The sequence below is a fragment of the Rhea pennata genome, chromosome 3, assembly GCF_028389875.1.
Source record: "Rhea pennata isolate bPtePen1 chromosome 3, bPtePen1.pri, whole genome shotgun sequence".
Lineage (NCBI taxonomy): Eukaryota > Metazoa > Chordata > Aves > Rheiformes > Rheidae > Rhea > Rhea pennata.
In genome coordinates this window covers 14,033,282-14,055,523 of record NC_084665.1, presented here as the reverse complement: position 1 = coordinate 14,055,523, position 22,242 = coordinate 14,033,282, and the positions used below count along the sequence as shown (strand labels likewise).

Below are 22,242 nucleotides of genomic sequence, written 5' to 3'. Positions count from 1 at the left end.
TGTTGGTTACCATAACTCGGCCTCCAGTGCAGAAGCTGTGGAAAACGAAGCTGGAGAATAAGCGTGCGGGGACCCCTTGCACACGCGGGGCAGCCCGGGGTGTAGTGGGCACCTCCGGTCCCCCTGTGACTTCTCTGCGCTGCTTCAGCCGCTTCCCAGAGCCCCTCTCCTGCCTGCAAAGCGGCGCAGCCAGCTTACTCGTGCTGCGGAAGCGCTTCAGCGACGAGCAAAAAGCACCGCTCTTCAGGGGGCTTCGGGGGGCCGGATGCTTCGCAGGAGCTGCTGCTGCTGCTGGCACGTGGGGAAAAAGCTAACGGGTATAAACCTTGCATTCAAAGTCTAGAAACTGGGTTAAGCAAGCAAACAAGCAATTTTAACTTTTGTGCTCGTGTGATCTTGGCAGCGGGTTTGCTTCAGCCCGGCTGGCGTTAACGCTGGCAGCGCAGCTCCCGCCTGGCAAGCGCTTTCCGGGGGCCAGAGCACTCGGCAGCGAGACAGGCAGAAGGGAGAAAACCGACAGAGAGAGGGAACAGCAGAGCCGCGGGCCAGGGCGGCGCGTTTCCTTGCCGTGTGCCAGGCTGCCTAGACATTTCTCGAAGTTCCAGCTAAAAACGCAACGAATCCTGGGGCCTTCGGGGCCCCTCCTGCGCCTAACCGTGGGTTTGCTTTAGCAGGCGGCTCACGAGCGGCTCTTCCTGCGCGCTGGCGGGTCAGGCCACCGCGACGCCTCGGGCTGCCCTGCTGCTCTCATAAATGATGTATTAATTGTAGATCCTATACCTCTTATCCAAGCTTTGCCCTTTAAAATGCTGTAAATATTGTATAAAGCATTGCAAAACTTTAAAGAACGCATTTAAGAGGGGCGTCCCAAAGGCTGGGATCTAGCACGTAAGAAATCCAGTACGTCCAGAGAGAAGAACACGGGTAGAGGCTAATTCCTTTAAAGGACCAAACAAAGCTTCTAATTAAGGTAGAAATTATTATTTTTTTCTTCCAATAATGAAGCAAATGCCCCCAGAATGGGAAAACCTGAGGTAGGGCAACGCAATTGCTTTCTGTGTAACCAGCATTATCATTTTTGGAATTAAGGATAACGAAGTGCCTTGAGCCAGAAGGAGCCCAAACTTCATGTCTGCCTCCTATTTTAAAGTCAGACTAATTTCATTGAAGCTAACAGAGCCTAAGCAGAACCACATTTGCAAAAAGCCTGAACTTTGGGTTGGGATAAGTAGCTTTTTCTTACGGAAGCTGTGGTTTTAACTGCTAAAAGGGAATTTATAATTAAGGCTATTGACTTTGAACTGGAGCTGTTGCCTGAAATGTTCTGGTGTTGGCCGTTAGTCATACAGCCTATGCTTAGATCTGCTCCGATTTTACAAACCCTTGCGTGTAAACCCAAACTGCAAGTCTGCTGAGTAAGTCTGCTTATTTCCTTAATCTTTTCCATAGCTAGAATTCTACCAGGCAAGAGGTAAATCCCCCCACGTTTTCATACTTGTGACTTTTTTAACTCTTGCACATTTTTTCCCACGTTGCAAAAGTGCAAAAGACCATTTATTTCAGCTGTGAACACAGGTATCAGGCTGCTTCTTTATAAAAAAAAAAAGGGGGGGGGGGAGAGAGAGAGAGAAGGGCTGTTGGAGTCCCTGCGCATCCTTATCGCTTTACTGCCGCACTGTTGCATGAACGTGGATCGCAGTAGTGCTCTAACCCTGCCTGCAGCCCACACCGTGCACCGTGAACCGCGCATCGACACGCAGCCACGGACTTGCAGCGCGGACGGGGCGCGTGCGGCGCGCAGCCCGCAGCGCGCAACTGTGCGCGCCGCCCGGCGCACGCGCCCGCCGGCGCGCCGCGGAGGAGGAAGAGGAGGAGGAAGAGGAGGAAGGAGGAGGTGGCGGCGGCCTGGCCGTCCGCTGCGCCGCGATGGACAGCTCGGGCAAGGAGCGAGAGGCCGTGCAGCTCATGGCCGAGGCCGAGAAGCGGGTCAAGGGCTCCCACTCCTTCCTGCGGGGGCTCTTCGGGTGAGCGGGCACGCAAAAGCGGGGTGCGGGGGGGGGGCTTGCCAAGGGGGACGCGCAGCGTAATGAGAGCGGGTGCGGGGGAGGTTGCAAAGGAGGGAGTGCAAAAAAAGGGGTTGCAAAAGCGGCGTGGGGAGTGTGCACGGGGGGGGGGTGCGCAGGGTTGCAGATTGGGGGGCGCACAGTGCAAAAGGGGGCTTGCAAGGGGGGATGCGCAGTGTGCAAAGGGGGTGCGTGCAAGGGGGATGCAAAAGGGATTTGCAAAGGGGGATGACTACGGAAAGGAGGGGCTCGCAAAGGGGGATGCATGGAGTGCAAAGGGGGGATGGGCAAAGGGGATGCGCAGGGGTGCAGAGGGGGCTGCACAGAGTGCAGAAAGGAGGCTTGCAAGGGGGGATGCAGAGTGTGCAAAGCAGGTTTGCAGAAAGATGTGCAAAGGGGAGGGGAGTGGGTGCAAGGGGGATTTGTAAAGGGGGCTGTGTGGTGTGCAAAGGGGGGGGTGAGGGGTGTAAAGGGGGACGCACAGGATACAAAAGGATGTGTGAAAGAGGGGTGCACAGTGTGCAAAGGGAGAGGTTGCAGAAGTGGGGACGGTAAGGCAGGGTTAGAGCCAGGCCTGTGCATGAGCTGCAGGTAACGCCGAGTAGGCAGGGATTTTTTTATTAATATTTTTTGATTTGGGATGGGGCAAATCTAGAAAGCAAATACATTTCTTGGAAAATGCAGCAAGATTTTGGGGTGCGATTTGCAGGGTGCGAGCTGGCAGGGCGCACCAGGATGCATTGCCAGTGGGGTTTCTGGTTTCTTCTGTCCAGTTTTTGGTCTGGGATTTTTTTCCCTCTTATTTGTGTTGCTGACTTATTCAAAGGCATAGATTAATTTAAACTCAGCATTTGGCCAATGTGCGTGCTAAATTTGTAGGTTTGTGTTGATGAGGGTCTATTTTCTACACAGTGGGATTTCCCTCCTCCTCTTCCCCCCAACCATGTCTGCTTTTGATTTCTTTAGTCACACTGAGCTTTGGGGATTAAATGCTCATGTTACAGGTGTGTAAACATTTATTGCTAATGCATGTTTGAAGCAATTCTTGGATTGCACGAGTCGGGGAGGGGGGCAGTTTAGAAAAGTGATGCCAAGGGTGACGTTGGATGTCTCTTCTCCAGCTTTTTGCAGTTCAGGAGGTTTTTGGAACAGGCTCATAGTTTTAAAGATTATTTTCCATCTAGCAGCACTGTTTTGCTTCTGTATTTTTGGCAAGAGGCCCTGTCGCAGTTTCCTTGGTCTGGGGCTTTGTCCCTGCAGGTGCCAGTGCCAGACGTTGCTTTAAAGCATGATTTGGGTCCCAGAAACCTGAACATGCTGTTTTTCAGAGAGCATCGCTCATCTTGCAGTTGTGTCAGCTCATCAGGTTTCATCCTCATTCCCGTGAATCTTTTCTCCCTGCCCACTGGTCGCATTGGCCATGTTTTTTTTTTTTTTTTTTTTTTTTTTTCTGCTGAATAATTCCCGGTGCCCGCAGGATAGCGAGGAAGGCGCCAGAGTCCTCGGCCTGTCGGAGCTGGCAGCAGCCTCGAGCAATCGTGGGATGGGAGCACGGAGGGAGCGACGTGTTTTTTAAAGCAGAGGCGTTACTGCAATAAATGTTTTGGCGTGTTTTGCAGTCAGATGAGCCAACGGGATGCAAAGGTGAAACTGCAGAATGTGTCAGAGCAATGTTGAGCTTGTGAGACCTGCAGAAATCATGCAGTGCAAGATAACCTGCTGGTTTTCAAGGAGTTACGGGCTTATGGGGCAGCTCTGAGAAACAGCACTAGAAGAATGGTTTCCTGCTCCACAGGCGCTTTTTCCTTTTTTGGAGCTTAGGGTTTCTGCTCTGGATCCGCTCCTGGAGCAACTGGTGCTGGAGGAAAAGGGGAAAACAGCCTCAGTGGCACGAGTGCTCCCGGCCGTGACTCGGGCTTCGGCAATTTTGATTTGCAAAAGTGCTTGGAGATTTGACTTTTCTAAAGAAATAAGCCCCTAAAATCACAGTTCAGGGAGTTTTTCTTTAAAGCAGAATTGGCTTTATATTTTTTAAAGAAAAGAGTGTGTTAGGAGAGGGAGGGGGCGGACATGGCTGGACTCACGTTGCTGGGTTGTGCTTGTGCAGGTTTTTTCCGATGCTTTTGATGTATCTCAGTAACGTCCTGGCAAAATCTAATGCCCACAACCTAGGAAGCAGAATTTTAAAGAACGAGATTTAAAAATAAATTCCTTCTGAGTCTCACCGAGATTAATCACGCAGGGCATGTGTGAGGTCGTAATCCTCACGGGCAGTTTTCCTAAAGCCCTTGGAGTGAACCAGCAGATTTCCAGAGGCAAATTTCTAATTTTCTTTTGCTAAAAAGAAATGCAAAAAGAAAAACCAAAAGACCCCACAAGCTTTCTTCTTTAGACAGCAGAAAAAAGCCCAAACACTCTCCTCTCCTTGTTCCCTTTTGCCTATCGCCTGAAAAAGCAATTGGATTCTGACAGAAAGCCAAGAAAGAAAATAAACCCCCAAAAGGTTGTTATCTTACCACTACCTAAATTAAATTGCCCCTCTGCTCTTTTGCTTGCTTTATAATCTGTTTGTAAAATAAAACAGGCTTTTTGGCTGCTTGGTTTTTATTCTACATAACTGGCACATCTAATAGGAATAAATTATTGTTGGAGAGCAGCTTGAAAAGACCTACATGGACCTGGCTTAATAAAAGCTAACTTAAACGCTGTTCTTATTTAATAGAAAGTACTTACAGGGTATAAAGCTCCCATCTCACATGCAGAGAAAAGGGGGTTTTAGCTTCTCCCCAAGGCCATGTGGAAGTGGCCTGTTGTCCAGCGGGACTCCGAGGGTTGGGAGCAGACCAGCTTGGCTGCCAGGTGATCTTCTGTGTGGGTGTGCAAAAAATGATAGCTTTCGCCTTTTTAAAAAAATAATGCCATGCAAATAACATTTGCATCGGTAGCGCAATAATATTGATTAATTTTACCTGAAAAGCTTAATTTGCTTGCATAAATTCTTTTTTAATATTTTTTTGAGACTAAAAGGTTGGAAAACATCACATTCTGCAGGGTTTAGCATTACCTGCTGTCTCTTTGTGGGGCTTTAGTTCGTGCAAAAAGCGGTTTTTAAGGGTGAAAACAGTCAGTCTTGAGAAACTGCGTATTTTGAAAGAAAACATGATCATCTATAAGAAGAGCCAAAAAAAAAGGCAGCAACAAATATTTTCATGTTCTGCTCATCAGCCAGCCAGTCTGGCTTTTTGGCTTTTTCACGGACTTTTTGTTAAAGAAGACAGAAAAGAACTTTGAGGATTAAGTGCCTGAGGGAATATGCATTTAGTTAACAAAAAATATTCAAATTCTCTCTTAAGATAAATTATATTCTCATCATTAATCATGCAATTCAGGGAGCCAAATCAGATTAATTCATCAATCAGAATATTTTGAGTTGTTCTTTCCTTTGTGTTCCTTACTGGAAAATATAGACAGAATTGAAAGCCAGATGTCGTGTTGAAGTTTGGTTTGATAACATAAGTTTGCTCCATGAGAGCGTGTGTGTTTGTTCATTATGCAGGTAGGGAGGTGTATAGCATCTTCTAGTTTTTGTTTTATTTTACATTCTCTGGACAATATTGTAGTTAGTGTCACATACTGGACTCTGTTTTTTGCAGGTATTTTGCAAAGCGCCTCGTATTGCTCTCAAACTCAGTTAAATTCCTTATCTTGACACCACTGGAACAAGGAAGAATTTGAACCGCGCTGGGTGAAATTCTTCTTACGTAAAGGTTTTATGAGAAATTGTGAGCCCCAAGGGAGGCTCCCCAAGGACCAAGGGAGTCGGTGGTGCAGCCTGTCACTGGGGCAGGCCGTTTCGTGAAGGAGTTGGTGGTGAACCTCCTATTTCAACTCTGGAAGCTCAGACATTTGGCTTCCAAGCCTCCAAACCAGTGTTTTTTTAAGCTTCGCTCTCTCTCCGAGTTGAAAGGATCATGTCTTGCTTGTAATGCTTCCTCAGATCCTCCCTGTGTAGAGGAGTACCAGACCTAGCACTTCTTTAACCCACTGTTTTATTTAGGTGTAGGAGAGGTGCAATTCAGGAGCAAATCTGTGTCCAGACCTGTAGCTTGCTGCAGAAAGAAAAAAGTAGAAAATTCTTCTGAACTATTGGATTTCTTCTTCTTAGGACACATGCTAGGGCTTCACCTACTGGCTTTGTGTTTTGCTCTGGGGGGGTTCCCGTGCATCTTGGAGTTAAAACAGATGCTCTTTGGGTGTCTTAATTTTATCTTTCCTTGAGAACACAGTGCTTTCTCCTTTTTTTTATGTGAACTTTTTGCCTCCCTCCCTCCCCCCCCCCCCAAAAAAAAATCCTTCTCTTCACTACCCTGAGGTCAACAACACAAGCCCTTCCAGGGCACTGGAGAAAAACAGCAATAGTCTCTACTTAGTAGACAAATAAAATGCAGTGCATGGTGAGCAGTGAGATAGAGGATGTTTCCCATGGGAAAACTAGCAATAATCCCCTTCTTCTGCATGATGCTAAAGTAACTTCTGAATGTGGAAAGGAGCACAGGATCTTGTAGGTTTGATGGGACTGCCAGAGATCTAGTTCAGCCTCAGTGCAGGTCCAGCTTAGATTAGGTTGCTCAGGCCCATGGCCAGTCAAGGGCTGAATATGTCCAAGGCTGGAGAGCCTACAGGCTCTCTGGACCCCAGCTCCTGTGTTTCACCACCCTTACGGTTCTCCACCTATTCCGGGTGCTCCAGCCCCTGACCATCCTGGTGAACCCCATTGGAATTGCTCCAGTACATCAGTGTATTCTCTGTAGGGAAACCCAACACTGGACACAGCATCCAGATGTGGTGTCCAGTGCCAAACAGGAGAACAACCATGTCCCATACCAAAGCTCCATATGCACTTGGCCTTCATTGCTGCGAGGATGCACTGCTGGCTCAGACTCAACTCACCCACCAGGAGTCCTTTGTCTTTTTCTGCAAAGCTGCTTTCTAACCCATCAGTTCCAGCCTGTCCTGCTGCTTGGGTTATTAGATCCCAGATGCAGGACTTTGCATTTTCCTTTGTCAAAATTCATGAGGTTCATGCCCGCTCATTTTCGAAGCCTTTTGGGGGTCCTTCTGAATAGCAGCTCTGCCCTCCAGTGGGTCGACTGTTGCCCCCAGTTTGATATCATTTGCTGGGAGTGCACTCCAGCTCATTAATAAAGAAGGCAACAATATTGGCCCTGAGCGATGCCACTGATTGGACTTTGTGCTACTGATCGCTATTTTAAGCCTGGTGGTCCAGCTGATTTTCCGCCTGCAGTATTATCCACTTGTCCAGTCCATATCTCTCCAATTTGGCCATAAGGATACAATGGGAGACCACGTGAAAGGCCTTGCCGAAACCAAGATATACAACATCCATTGCTCTCCCTATATCTACATAGCCTGTGGCCTTGTTATAGAAGGCAGTCGGGTTGATCAGATGTGATTTGCTCCCAATCACCTTCTTGTTCAAGTGATTGGAAGGGGTCTTCTGGATGGTTTACTCCATAATCTTCCCAGGGACTGAGGTTAGGCTGAGCAGCTTGTAGCTTCCCAAACCCTCCTTCTTGGCTTTCTTGCTTGAAGATAGGTGTGATGTCTGCCTTTTTCCAGTCCTGATGATCTTCCCTTGATTTTCATGACCTTTCAACGCTGATAGAGAGCAGTCTTCCTGTAAGGCTGGCCACCAACTTCAGTGCCCTAGGATGCATCCCGCGTGGGTCCGTATGATCAAAGGATGTAGGTGCTCCCTACCTCTATTTTTACATAGCGTGGGTGATGCAACGCTCCCACAAACATTGCTAGTAGGGCTGAGGAACTGGGGGGGGGGGGCACAAGCACAGCTGTTACCTGTGGGAAAACTGGCAAAAATACACCAAGTCCCCTTTTTTTTTCTGCTTCCTTTGTCACCTGGTGCCTGGTTCCACTGAGCAGCTGCAGACATGGGTTCCTTTGCCTGCCCTCAGAACAGTTGAGCCTGAGCTCTGGTCAAGCAGATCCCTGAACGAGCCTAGCTCTGCTCTCCTGCTGTGTGAGGTTGCTGTTCTGCTCTCTTGTCCTCCACCTTCATGTCTTCAGTCTGATCTCTGCTTGTAGGGGTGGATGCAGCAGAGCATCTGCTCTGCTCAACTCATCAGTGGGCCATGTCACCCTCCAGGCGTCGTCTTGATTCCTTGTGCCGCTATGGCCTTTCCAGCATGAGGTCCGTCCACCTCTTCCCTTTGCACTGGCAGTGTGCATATAGCAGACACCCACCACGTCATCATCATCGTGGTTGGCTCTTCGTAGTGCACTTAATGAGCAGACGCAAACGAGGGCTCGGTGTGGTACATTTGTCAGAGAGTGGTGCCAACTTACCTGAGGCAAAGCTCATTCCTCATAAAGCAAATTATGGGGAGCTGGCATTGGAATCGACAAGCAGGACGTTCCTGATGCGCTTGGTACAAGCCAGCATCTCCAGCACAGATGGCTGCAAACAGGAAACGTTCAACTCAATTGCATTGTGAGGCACATAAGAAATAATGTTTGGGGTCCTGCGGGGAAGAGCTGTGACAGGTCTTGAACATATCTGTGATCCCCAGGGCTTTCCAGCTGGAAGATAATTGGATTAGTATGCAGATGAGTGAAGCGATGGGGGTGGAGGGTAGGTAAGAACAAATGTCCTGGTGTCTCAGACTGCACTTGTGGTAATCGTTGGAAATTTTACTAGAGTAAAAATAGGGAGTTGTATGTCTTAGCTGTCAAGCAAGAAATGTTTGTGGTGTATTGAGTACGTGCACTCCTCCTGCCACAGCCCTGGCTCTACTACTGTCATGTCGGAGCCTCTCAGCGCCATTAGTGGATTTATCCGTACAGTAATCTTGCGGGGGAGAGCAGCCAGCTCTGCTCCCGCTTTGCAGATGAGGGATCTGAATCAAAGAGTAGATTATGATTTGTCCAAAGCTCCAAACTCTCCAGGGATGGACAAAACTCATAGGCTGCCATTTCAGCACTGGGTTTCCATCTGCTTTTCTGCCCCTGTTTTACAGAATGATTTTTTCCTTAAAAAATGCTGCTTCTTTCTAGAAAAGACTTGATTATTCTGTTTTTTTGTGAGCTTCCACCAGCTTGTTGTTTGCGCTGTGACATGGGAGTCGTAATCAAATATTAACTGAACTCTCTGCTTCCCTGATTTTTCTGATATTAAAACCTGCCTGTGCAGCATGCAAGGCAGTTGAGAAGTCTAGTTGTTTCCCACACTTCTGCTGTACTGCTTTCTAGAGGACTGGAAATCCTTCCCCATTTTAGGATACAGGCCCTGCACTTTGCTTTCGTGGTTGGTTCAACCCAGAGTGTGTTGCTGGTTGGATGCAGCCCTGCCCTCTCCACCCGTGGAGCACTTCTTCATGTAGATAAATAGATAGATAGATATCTCCAGTTAGGTACCCCCATGGCGATCTGGACTGGGAGACTGGCATCTGGAGTATTTTTAAAATGTTCAAAAATTCAATCATTGTCCTACCTGAAGTTTCTCTTCCCCCTCTTCCTCCTTTCGCTGCAGCAGTAGCAATGCTGGTGGCACATAAGCAGTTGTTAGAGAATGCACGGGAGCTACCGGCAGCCAGCCAGCTCTTGCCTCAGCTTCTCCTGCTCTTCTCAGCCAGCTCTCCAGTGCTAGCTTTACAAACCATGGACCTTGTGTGGCCTTCTCGGTTGGTTTTCCAGAATGCGATGGGAGAAAATTCAGTGTAAGGCCTGCACGAGCTAGTACATTTTATAAGAAGTTGATTTGCTTAGAAAGGATCTTGTAAAGATGAGGGTCTCATGAGACACCAGTGTGGTCGAGCTATCTAAAATACGTTTTTCTTCTCTCTGAACAATGATATAATGCTTGTGTTGTATCTTGTGGGCCTTATCCTGTGTATTGGGATTATACCTGTTTAAAGAGAAGAAAGCAGTGGGAGCCTTGCATGAGGCACAACTGGGATGATGGTGAATCATGGTCTGTTGATGCAGTAAAGTACAGAGGGGTTAGGTCACCAGAGCTAACAGGGTTGCAACCTCCCAAATCTTATTTTAGCTTCTAGACCATGTTTTAATAACTGTATTTCATCGCAGCATGGTATAATTGGCTCTCTCGCTCTCTTTCAGGGGAAATACCAGAGTAGAGGAAGCCTGTGAAATGTATACCAGGGCTGCAAACATGTTCAAGATAGCCAAAAACTGGAGTGGTAAGTACAGCCACAGCCTGTTAGCCAGGGAGAAGGGTTGGAGCGTTTCTTAAACCGAGGCGACCTGTGAAGGCTGAAGTGACGTGGTGCAAATTTTCAAAGTGGAGTTTTAGTTCATAGGCTATTTCCATGGGAGTGGTTCCTATGGCAATGTAATTTCTATTCCTGGTGGAAGAGGCCTTAGCTGCACTTCTTGCAAGTCTTCCTCCGAACACATGTGTTGGTTTCCAAACTTGTGCATGGATGAACACTGTGGTTCAACAGAACTGGAGCGAGGCATCATTTACCTTCCAAGTTCAGGAATTACAAATTGGGCAGGAAGAAGTAGCACCTCAACCTTGGTTTCTCTGTGCATGAGTTGCATCTTCTGCTACGTGCTCTTCTAAGCTACACTGTTGCCCATGCAGCTCCTTCTCTAAAATTCCCTGTTATAAGGGGAGTGAAATCCAGTGGGCTTCAAGATCCAAAGGATTCCCCTTTCCTAGTCCACTGGATGTAAGGCTGCTGTGGTCTCCTATTGCTAGATTCAGACACTGGCAAGGATGAGTGTTTATTTTTGAGGATGTGTGTGCATTCCCGTGTTCATGCCCTTGTGCTCTGTAGAGATGCGGTCGACCCCCAGCCAATTGACACAGAAAGCAGTGACGTGACTGACGCCACTTGGACACAAACAGCACTTGCAAAAACGAGATTGCAGATGGCCCATTTCTCCTCTTACTGAATGATGCAGCTTCAAGCTTGCTGGCTTATGCACACTCTCCTACAGGTCTCTGCAGGAGCTGGCTCCAACCCCCTGGTCCCAGGGGACATGTGCATGCACGTGCGCGCACACACATACACATGCATGCATGTTACATTACATATATACATATATGTATGATGTTACTATGCTGGGCACAGTGTTGCTGAGATGTTTATATAGGTATCACTTGCCTTGTAAGGTTCTGCTCCCAGAAAGGTCCCTGGTGCTGCCCCTCAGTGACATTTCTCACCTAACTCCCCCTTAACCACCTGTGAAATTTGCTGTCGTGCATGGTGCTGTTGGTGTTTATGTCGGCTTCTCACACTGATCTCTCATGTCTTGTCGTATCTCATATTGTATCTGGTAGCCAAACCTGAGGTCAGGGCCAGTTAGCTGCCCAGGTGTCTTAATGATGTGAAATCAAGGGTAACTGCGAAGAAGCATGTTTTTGCACTGAGATACAGGGCAAGTGCAGCTAATTCTGCAGACGGACACTTGGATCTATCCCAAGTAGTTCTTGGAAATCCTAGTTCATAGAAATTTCTCATCGTGGTACTGTAATTCTGCTTACTCGGTGGGATGGGACTGGAGAGGTAAATCCTGTCTGTGTTTCTTTCCCAGCTGCAGGGAACGCATTTTGCCAAGCAGCCAAACTTCATATGCAGCTGCAGAGCAAACACGATTCGGCCACCAGCTTCGTGGATGCTGGGAATGCTTATAAAAAAGCAGATCCGCAAGGTAAGGCAAATGAAATCCTGGGTTATTTAATGCAAATCTTAGTTGTGGAGTAGCTGGTATGCTGAATTTTTTATTCAAATGATTTGTGTGGTTAAAGATCTTCAGTGTAGACTACTGCAAAGCCTGAAGCATAGCCTGGGCTTCTATTTTTCAGGCAAGATATTTACTTAAATGTAATGTTACTGCAGAGTATGACCAGGCAGGGAACACTTTGTCATGGTTGTATTTATCTTGTACTTATCATGTATAAGTCTGATGGAAATTCAGTGAATTAATGACATTTTTTCCTTGGAATAGAGCTGCAGGTCTGCTAGGTGAATCCTCATGGTCTGTAGTTGTCACACACTGTGTACTCCTTCCGCCACAAAATATAAGGGGTCTGTAGGTGTTAGTACTGTACTAGCAATGATATAAATCAGGTTACCAGTCATATGTGGAAGGTGGTCTGCAGTCCTGTCCTGGCTAATGTCTCAGGAGCATTACAACTGCATTCGTTGCTTTGAAACAGGATGTGATTTTAAGTGGCCATTTGATTATCTTTTTTTGGTATCTTTTGAGTATCTTTTTTTTTCAAATGAGTGTACTTTGCAGATGAAATTTTAAAAGGTTTGGGTGAGATCCTAAATGAAGTTCCTGAAGAGAGCTCTGAATTCAGACACTTGCTCAGGATAGATGCCACTGTTTTATAACTTTAAAATACAAATTGCCTGGAAACCGCAGCCCTGTGTATTTACTAGATTAATATTTCGAAGTTTTTTCCATTTGAGCATGCAGAGTGATAGACTTGGAGTACCACTCGGCTGTATTCTGCCCATCCTAATTTTTGACAGTCATTTCGATGTCAGAATTGCTGCCTGCACTACAAGGCAGGCTGCTGGCGAGACACGGATATCTAAATTTGGTGTTGATGAGGGACTCGTGACTAGATTTGGAAATACAAAACTGCTGGTGATGTTGAGTGTCCTCATGCACAGGCGTGAAAATGTGTGCCTGTCGTCCCAGGCGTACGTCTGTATAGGATATTAAGGAGCTGGTTTGCAGTCTGCCTAACAGAAGTATTACCAGAATGTGGTGAACGATTTTTGGGGGGTTGTTCTGAAATTCAAGGTGTCTGATGTGCTGGCTGACCTTGTGTTGTTTTTCCTGACTGCTCACGCTGCAGAGGCCATCAACTGCTTAAATGCAGCTATTGATATCTACACTGACATGGTAAGAAGCTGCGTAGGCTGGGTAGGTTGTGGACTGATACATCGTTAATCGTGTGACTGTAAGAGATATAGCTGTCACATTTATCCTGATGCTCTGTAGATGTTAAATGTGCCAGACTGAGAGGGAAACCCTCATTTTATTCACAATCTCTTACATTTTCTAGGGGCGATTCACTATTGCTGCCAAGCATCACATCACCATTGCGGAGATTTATGAGGCTGAGCTGGTAGATATTGAGAAGGTAAAAACTATGTTGTTACTGTTGTTGCCTTTCCTTCCTTAGCCAGAAGAATGCCTAGATCAGCTTGTTTGACAAAATTCGTCTTTCGTCCAGCACTGCTTGCTTTTGTGAGTGTGAGTCACTGAAACTAGAGTTATTCGTACAGCAGTCTCAGTGAAGTGTTGACCATCAGCAGTCTTTCCAGTTGACAATGTTTAATCTAATTACTTGACAAATGACTACAAAAGTCAACGGCAGCTGGTTTGGCGCTTGCATGATGGTTCAGAGTGATGGAGCTAACAGATTGAGACAGAATTTTCTCCCTCCCCACTGCAAGGGTATCCTAATTATTTGCGAATTAGTTATCTGCAAGAGAGTGATGGTGAAGCTCCTGCATAACCTCTTTCCTCTGACACGGCCCTGAAAACCTGCTCCAGAAAATACTATGTGGAGGAGGCTGCAGTGGTCTAGGATTGACTTCTGCTGCTGCATGCTTCTTGCAAAGACTGAGCAATTTAGACCTGTTGCTCTGGAAATCCTTTGGGCACGGATTTCGCCCTAAGGAAACCACCAAGGCTGGATTTGGAGACAGCTGCAAAGCACTGCTGCCCACTAGAGCATGGTCTCCAGCTGATGCCTGTCTGTGCAATGCCAACAGAGGTTTTGAAAATCCACTCGCCACACCTGACATTGTTAGGATTGGCTCTCATTGGAATTGGTGTTGGAAAGATGGAAGCCTTTCTTATCATGATAACCACGTACCTGTTATAGAGAACATGCAACTTGATTTCTAAACTAAATAATATTAAATATATAGCAGGTCAACTAGTTACAAATCTTGTACTGGTTGAGGTTTGTTGGATGCAAATTTATTGTTTCTAGATACTGTTTTCTAGAGAATTGTTTGCCTCATCAGTTACACTTCATCAGATCCTGTCTGTCTGTATTAACAATTTCAGTGTTTAACTGTCCATGTGCAGTCCTGCTTAAATCAAGCATTATGTCAGGACAGGTCTTTCTATTAAAAGTTCATCATAACATGGCAAAATGCAGAGAAGATGTTGCATTGTGCTTGTGAAGATTTTTAGCAGTTATCTTGATAGTAATATCTCATCTTTATTAAACATGCACTGGGCATTTGGGGGTTTTACCAAGTTCACAGTAAAATTTTAAAGGATGGCATAGCATTAGTAGTTTGCTGGAGGGCAGCGATGTTGCCTCACTTACCAAGAAATGCTGCAGGGTGCTACAGTGCTGCTCCTTCCACCTGCAGAGCAAAATAGCTTTTGTAAATATGGTCACTGTGTGCTAACCAAAAATGCTACTTCAGAAGCAATATTAATGGTTTTTGTCTCCCAGGCAATCGCACACTATGAGCAGGCTGCAGACTATTACAAGGGAGAAGAATCCAACAGGCAAGTTGTCTTTGCAAAATAATTACCTTCCACAAGGAAGGGTTAGAAATGCAGATTTCTCCTAAATTGTACCCTGGCCCTTCCCAAACTCCCAGGCTCTTCCAGGATGTCCCTTGATAGGATACCCAAAGCCTCATAAATATTTTAGCTTTAGCAGCTTCAGGACTTTAGGGTCCACATGTCTTCGTGCAAACTGAGTTTCTAAAGAAAACCCTTTAGATTCACATCTAAGGCTCTTTTCCTGCAAACAGGCTTGGCTTGTTGTGGACATCCATTGCAGATGTACTGAAGTGCGGGACTGAAAGTCCGTGCCCAGCTGAAAGTCATCCTGTGCTTCTGAGTGTTTTTAATTTTGACCATTACAAAAAAAAGTTACCCTATATGCAGCTTTTATATACACCGGTGGAAGTGGTGCTTGGAGATAACGGGATGCAGATTTCCCCCCTCCCCACCGGTGGCTAGGATGCTACTGCTCACTGTAATTGTACTGATTGCAGCTCAGCCAACAAGTGTCTGCTGAAGGTTGCTGCTTATGCCGCTCAGCTGGAGCAGTACCAGAAGGCCATCGAGATTTATGAGCAGGTTAGTGTGAACTCATCTCTTGCCCTGGCATCAGCAGAGGTTAAAATATTAGGGCAGTCTCAGCAGTAGAAAATGGAATGAGCTTTCTGTGGTAAGACTGAGTTTTATTCGTCCCTTGTAGCCGAGCCCTTAAGGACTCGCCTACACGTTAAATTTTGGGTCTCTTCAAGGGTGGAAGGTTTTTTTGGTTTAAATGATGCTACCAACCAGATGAGAGATGCAAATTAGGAAAAACACTGATCCAAAGCCAAGAATTCATCAAAAATGAAAAGCAGGTCAGTGTGGTAGTCTCTTAAAATTGTCAGGGCCTGGAAGCTTCAAATCTTGCAGGTTTTGGAGTTGATCATGCCTTTAAAAGCAGCAGCTTGCTTCTCTGCTTTTAATAATTGCTTTAACTTAAGCTTTTTTTTTTTTCCTCGCCCTGTATCCCTATTATTATACTTTTGCAATCTTCCTGCATCCCTGCAGAGATGCTGAACCCCCTATTTATCAACTGATGCAGGGCCTGACACCAGGTACTTGGGCAGACCGGCTGCATGGGGATTTTCTCCTTCACTTTGGATTAGTCAAAAATCCCTAAGCTTCCTAATAGCTCTTTTTAAAGATGCCGGCAATTTTTTTCACGGTATTTCTTTACAGACAGTTGCGTGGTGTCGCATGTCATTTGAATCAGCTGCTGTGTTTTTCATTCCGTCCTTAACGATGTAATTCTCTTTAATAACGATACGCCTAGGTTGGAACAAACACTATGGATAATCCTTTGCTCAAGTACAGCGCGAAAGAGTATTTCTTCAAAGCTGCCCTCTGCCACTTCATTGTGGATGAGCTGAACGCCAAGGTTAGCGGCTGTCCCGAATTTCCTGCGTCGCGCTGCCTTTGCAAGAGCGACGCGCCTGCAGGCACAGCGCCTCGCCTCGCTCTTGCACGGCTTGAAACGTTTTATTTCCACACGCACGTTATTTGCCCCCAAGAAGCGGGCGCCCGGCGGGGCCCGGAGCGGTTACGGCCGAAACGGGGCTAAACCGCAAAGCGGCCCCGAGGCGGGAGGATCCCGGCACGTGTCCAGGACGCTCCTTCGGGGCACCCAGCCTCGACGACTGGGCTCGGCTCGCCGGCCGGGCGTTTTCCCTCCTCCCGCCGCGTCCTCTCGCCCGCTCGAGGCTCCGACTCCGCTCGGACGAGCTCGGCGTCCGCGTGTCCTTGCGCTCTCGGCTTTGCTGGGAGTGTTTTCTCAAGCTCTCCGCGCTGCTTCGGGACGAGGTGACTGGCAGAGCAGAGCGGAGACAGAGAGCGGGTATTTGTACGCGGCGCGAATGCGAAGCGTGGCCTCTCTCTTCCAGCTGGCGCTTGAGAAATACGAAGAGATGTTCCCAGCGTTCACGGATTCGAGGGAGTGCAAGCTGTTGAAAGTGAGTGAAGCCGCTGTTCAAACGCGGCCGTGTCGCGTTCGAAAACGGATCCCGCCCCTTCCCTCGGCGCCTCGCCGCCGAGGCTCGAAGAAGCCCCCGCGCTCGGCGCGCGAGGGATGCACGCCGCGCTCGCGGGCGCGCCGGCGGGGAAGGACGGCCCTGCCGCCGCGCCGCTCGCGCTCGGGCGGCCGCGGGCGCCTGCGGCGGGGAGGCGGGCGCGCGGCGGCGCCGCGGGCCGGCCGCTAACCCTCCCTGCTCTTGCGCTAGAAACTGCTGGAAGCCCACGAGGAGCAGAACTGCGAGGCCTACACGGAGGCGGTGAGTGCTGCGGCGCCGGCGCGCCCGCCCCGGGCCCTCCGGAGCAGCTTCCTCCTGCTTCCCCGCTGCTTTGATTTGCTTTTCTTTTTTCTTTTTCTTTCTTTTTTTTATTTTCTCCTATGGCGGGGGAGGGCGAGGGGATGCCGGGACGCCGGCGCCGTGCTGGGTGTGCACGTGTGCCTGGATACCTAGCTTTAAAAGACAAAACGTAGCGAAACGCGGCACGCGTCTTTTGCAGAGTTCTCGTTTGCTTTCCAGTCATTGCTTTTCTACCTTTTTTTGTCTCCCCCCCCCCTCTAACAGGTGAAAGAGTTCGACTCGATATCCCGTTTGGATCAGTGGCTCACGACCATGCTGCTTCGCATCAAGAAGTCCATTCAGGGCGAAGGGGACGGGGACCTGAAGTGATCCGCTCGTGATGCCCGCGGCGTGCGGCCTACGTTAACCCGTCCTCGCGTTACAGCCGGGGACCGTCACGGAATAGGTGATGAAATATCTCGCTTAATTTTGTTGCTTATGAGTCAGATGCCTCGTGTGTTTCTTTAGTGTCCTGCTCTGTGTCGTGACAGCATGGGTAGGTGAGAAATGATGCTCTGGGTATCGCTGGAGAGGTCGAAGAAACACTTCTGGCAGGATTTATTTATTTATTTATTTATTTATTGGTGAGCCCAGTTGTGCACTTCCAATGCTTTCCTTCCCATTTTGTCTCCTAAGGTTACGTGAACATTTTTGTCCCTGCCCCTACGGTACAAAAAATCGCTCCTGATCTATTGCTGCGTTGTGCCTGTTCTGTGTTTTCACATGGACCTCTGTCAGATGAGCTGGGACCTTGCTGGTCTTTTTTAGCGGTGCTGGTGAAAGGCTTTGTGACTCTGACGTCCCGTACGCACGTGTGTGTATACGTGCTACACAGATACATGTGTGCACACAGAAATACAGACTACAGAATGACCTAGCATAGAAAACATTTATAATTCAGAGAGGACAGGACTGCTTAGGTTGATGTCAACCCTCTGGATAGTTGTGAATGGGCCTAGTTAATCCTGTATTTTGTATTTAAGATCTAAATATAAAATGTAAGGTTCTTCTATATTTTCTTGGATGTATTTTTCCACCTATTTTATTCTGTGATGCACCCTATCCCTCCACTCCCGAGATAACTTGACCCGTGTAATAATATATTTTTCTAACTTTGTTTACCTAAAGCCCTGCTGCCGTCTCGAACGCAGCTCCGTTGTGTGTGCCGGGCAAGGCTGGTTATTTTATGATCCTTCTGCTCATTCCTGGGCTGTGCAAAATTACCGGCTGAGACTTGATACGATCCAGGGACCTTCCCTTGCCTCTCTGGGTGACAGATCACGCAAAGCTTACCTTGAAAAGGTGTAGACACTCTGAAAATTCCTGTAGCCATTACAAAAACGTGTTTTAAAACAACATCTGCAGCCCAGGCGCTTTTGTGCAATGCTTAGTTTAAGTAGAGACGATTAAGCTACCTATTTCACGTGTATATATTAAGAGGGACTGAGGAGCCTATGCAGTTTGTTGGAGGGAGCCAGTGCTTAGTATTGCTGTAAGATAAAGTAATTTTCAGACTCATTGGGGATATGCAGAGAATGAAGAAAGACTTGATTTATATATCAAATGCTGCTCTTTTCCATTGCCAAAGCGGGAATATCATAGCAGCCCCCAGTAGTAACTGCTGCAGCTATATAGGCATCGCCGCAGGTACCACATGGTCATCACCTGGCATGCTGGTCTTCAGTTTGTTTTTAATCTAAGCACTTATCTGAAGTACAGCTCAGTACTAACTTGTCAACTTGTTGTCGTAAGTGTTGTAGCAGTATTAAAGTAGTGCTATATCTGCCACTCGCTTGCCAAAAAAAAATCCTTCTGATATGCCCTTAAAAAAGGGGGGAGGAAAGAGAGAAATTCCAGACTTTTCCTCACTTATTTTCCACGGACTCTGTTCTGGGTATCACACCTTGCAAGAAAGGGCCCAGGAGCTTTGCAGCACTTGCAAGGCGAGTGGAGCAAAGCCGTGGAAGATGCTGGCTCTTGCAAGCAACTCGGTTCTTCACCTCTCAGATGGGTTTTGAGGCTCCTGTTTGTGACCAACCTCTGACTGCAGCAAAATTGTCACTTAGGCCACAGTGTTTCGTGTGCATCTTCCTCACCAGCTTGGCAAAGAAATAGTTATATTTGGCTTGTGGTCCCCATCTGCCTCCACCTGAGATGCCCTTCACTAGCTCCGTTCTCAGCTGACACGAGTGTTTGATGCCATTTGTTGGCTTTTCTGGTTGTCAGTGCTCACGCGGTGGCAGTGACGGGTGCGCGCGGCCGCTGAGCAGCCGGTTTTAAAGTGACCATCTGCCACTCTGCTGTATTTCCTCTCCACCCCAGTATGAAACTCTGTATAACGACAACTTAATGAAATGGCCTTAGCAAGAGCATAGTCTGTTGTGTGTGAATCTGTACAGTAATAAAACAGAAATCGTGAACATAGTAGTCACAAGCGTTTTTTCTTGGAAAACGCACCCAGCAAGCTAACGCTAGAGCCGAACAAAAAGCAGCAGGGCTTGATCGTAAAAGCCAGGCTGCGCCGCGTGCTGTGCTGGGTGCTTTGGCTGCCTTTTCAGGGGAGAAGACTTCCATGCTGAGGATGCAAGCCCATATGGGAAAGCACTGGATGGTCATTTTACGGTGACCATCATATAAGTAACTCACTTTCATGTGGTTGTGGAGTGCAAAAGCTTCCTTGTCTGCAGGTACTCATGCTCAGAGCTTAAATATATCTACATACTCTTTACATGGGTCATTACAGGACCACAAAACAGTTGAGGTTGGAAGGGACCGCTGGAGATCATCTAGTCTAACCCCCCTGCTCAAGCAGGGTCACCTACAGCATGTTGCACAGGATCACGTCAAGGCGGGTTTTGAATATCTCCAGGGAAGGAAACTCCACAACCTCTCTGGGCAACCTGTTCTGCACTGGGAATACAGAGTTTCAAAAGCAACATTGGGCTTGAATAAATATTTCAAATATAACCTCTGGGTTATACTTCTGCAGCTGAAGTAACTTCAGAGTAACCTTTAAGGTTCACAAAAAAAAAAAAAAACTGTTCTGGCTTGTTCTATATCCGTGTGTCCCACAGGAGGCTGGGGCTCTGTTGGCGCTAGGTGACTTAGCAAGTGAACAAAAATGTTCTCTGATGAAATAAGAATAAAATGGCCAAAGACCAACAGGAAATAGGGAGAAAAGAAGTCACCTGGTTCATCACTGCTAGTAGGAACAACTTTGTCTAGCCTGCTCTGAAAACCCTGGCACGGGAGGCTGTAAGCCCTCACTGGATTTTGCTTGCTGTGGCTAGACAGAATTTTTCCCAATTTTAACCTGACCTCCGGTGCTGCAGTTCGAGCCCATGGTTCCTGTCACCCTCCACCTGCCTGGGCTCCCCCTTTCCCCTTGGATTTCTTAGCCCAAATGCTAAATGGCCAGAAGGGAGAGCTTGGGGACGGGGCTCCACGGTGCTGAAATGCCTGTCGCCTTGGGCAGTTTCTGGCTGAGCTCCCTTACCGGCGTGCCGACGGGGGGGTTTACAAGGCTCTCGTGGCTCGAGGAGCCTGGAAGACCAGTGCCCCTGCGGCGCTGCCGGCCAGGCTTGCTGCCAGCGGAGGGGCTGGCGCTAAGCGTTGTGAAAGGACTCTGGATGTTTTCCTCCTAAATAGTGCGGAGCTGGGCTCAAGCTTCACAGCTGCAGACAGGCGAGCGCGGCAGCAGCCCTCCTGCTCTGCATCAGCCTCGGCCGGCTGGGTCGTGCGCTCTTCCTGAAGATGCCGGCTGTGGCCTTGGCCTCGGTTTATTTGAGGAGTTTAAGGGCTGCTGAAACATACAGAGCAATAAGGTAATGATTCATTTGAGCATTTACGTGAGGCAATGGCTCTAGGGAAGGTAACACCTGTCCGAGCGCTGTACCCCGGCTCGGGGAGGGACGCGCTGCCCCTGGGGCCTTCAGGAAGGTGTTTGCATTTGTGCTTACATGCAAAATGGCTCTGCCAGCTGCAACGATAACCTAGACTCTAGGTGCATGTAAACGCTGCCAGAATAAAGGCCCCATGACAGATAAATCCATTTTAATTATTTTTTCCTGAGATTATGTGGGTGGTCCCTCAGCACGGTATCTCAAAGCACAGTGATAAGCATTTGATGGTGAAGGAAAACTGAAGCAGCACCATTGCAGGAGGTGAAGATTTCCCCTGTGAGTATGCAAATAGATGTGTGACTAGGAGTGGGCCAGATCTGGTGCTTTTACAGCACATTTTCTACTTTTACGCCTGCTTTAATGTATTTTTCTGCACATTTTATTTCCCTTGCAGCACGCGCTGCGCCTGGGGAGCTGTAGCAGGAAGCCGGTGAGACAGGGCCTGGACGTGTCCTGGCAACGAGCCCGCACCCTGGGCCGCCGAGCAAGCGCCTGGCCGCGGACACCGGGCAGCCTCGGCTCCCGGGCCACGGTCACGGCCAAGAGCTCCTCCAGGCCGGCCTGGGCGCTGCCGCCGGGCAAAGCTTGAACCAGCCCCGGAGAGCCGGGGGAGGCCGGGCTGGAGCCGGGCAGGTGCCCGCCCACCACCCCAGCGCTCACACCTGGGTCGCGACAGCGGTACCGAGCGCTCCCCGGTGCCGCCGCGCGGGGCTCCGCGGGCCGCCCGCAGCCCCGGCCACGCCGCCACGGCGCGCGCGCGCGCGGGAAAGCGGCCCCGCGCCGCAGCCAATGGGGGCCGCGGGGCGGGGCCCGGGGCGTTGTGACGCGCTCCCGGGGCGGGGCCCGCGGCGCCGGCCGCGGGGGGCGGGGCCCCGGGGCGCCCCGCCGCCGTGGCGTGCGCCGAGCTGTGCGCGGCCTCAGCGGCGGCGGCGGCGGCGGCGGCGGGGGCCGGCGAGCGGCGGGAGCGCGTCCGCTCGGAAGCGGCGTAAAACTCGGCAAAGAGGCGAGGGCGTCGGTTTGTACCGCTCGGGCGGGGCGAGAGGGCGGCGCCGCTCACGCTTCGCTGTATGTGCAGCAAGGTCGCTGCTGCCTTACTGGAATAAAGAGTATCTGGTTTGGGCAAAAAAATAAAACTGTTCGGATAATTAACAAATTGCACAGTGGTCAGCAACCTCATTATTCTCAAGAAGGGACCCGGCACCCCGCAGGCCGCCCCGGAGCTGAGCCGCGGAGGGGCCCTCCTGCGCGTGGGGGGCTCGAGGCAGGTTTCCAGGCGCTCCGGGGGGGAAGGACGAGCCCCCTGCAAGACAGGAGCCGAGGCGGGCGCTT

General features: G+C 48.9%; 1 protein-coding gene across 2 annotated transcripts; it reads left to right on the top strand.

Moving 5' to 3' along the window:
* The first annotated feature begins 1,893 nt into the window (after positions 1–1,893).
* LOC134139137 (beta-soluble NSF attachment protein) lies at positions 1,894–19,431 on the top strand. Of its 2 annotated transcripts, XM_062573532.1 has the most exons (11): positions 1,894–2,024; positions 10,221–10,300; positions 11,664–11,780; positions 12,943–12,989; positions 13,153–13,230; positions 14,569–14,624; positions 15,122–15,206; positions 15,940–16,044; positions 16,547–16,615; positions 16,883–16,933; positions 17,237–19,431. In XM_062573532.1, the coding sequence occupies exons 1-11, from the start codon at positions 1,927–1,929 to the stop codon at positions 17,339–17,341; spliced, it is 891 nt and encodes a 296-aa protein (XP_062429516.1). In that variant the 5' UTR covers positions 1,894–1,926; the 3' UTR covers positions 17,342–19,431. The 2 variants fall into 2 exon arrangements, with proteins under 2 accessions (XP_062429516.1, XP_062429518.1); XM_062573534.1 differs by lacking the exons at positions 1,894–2,024; positions 10,221–10,300; positions 12,943–12,989 and having other exon boundaries at positions 11,670–11,780.
* Positions 19,432–22,242: the final 2,811 nt, after the last annotated feature.

What these genes read in the sequence shown, in the direction of transcription:
- LOC134139137 (XM_062573532.1), top strand. Translation starts at nt 1,927, where the DNA reads ATGGACAGCTCGGGCAAGGAGCGAGAGGCCGTGCAGCTCATGGCCGAG. An exon ending in AAGGGAGAAGAATCCAACAG is followed by an intron (nt 14,625 to 15,121) that starts GCAAGTTGTCTT and finishes TACTGATTGCAG; the next exon opens with CTCAGCCAACAAGTGTCTGC. An exon ending in GCGAGGCCTACACGGAGGCG is followed by an intron (nt 16,934 to 17,236) that starts GTGAGTGCTGCG and finishes CCCCTCTAACAG; the next exon opens with GTGAAAGAGTTCGACTCGAT.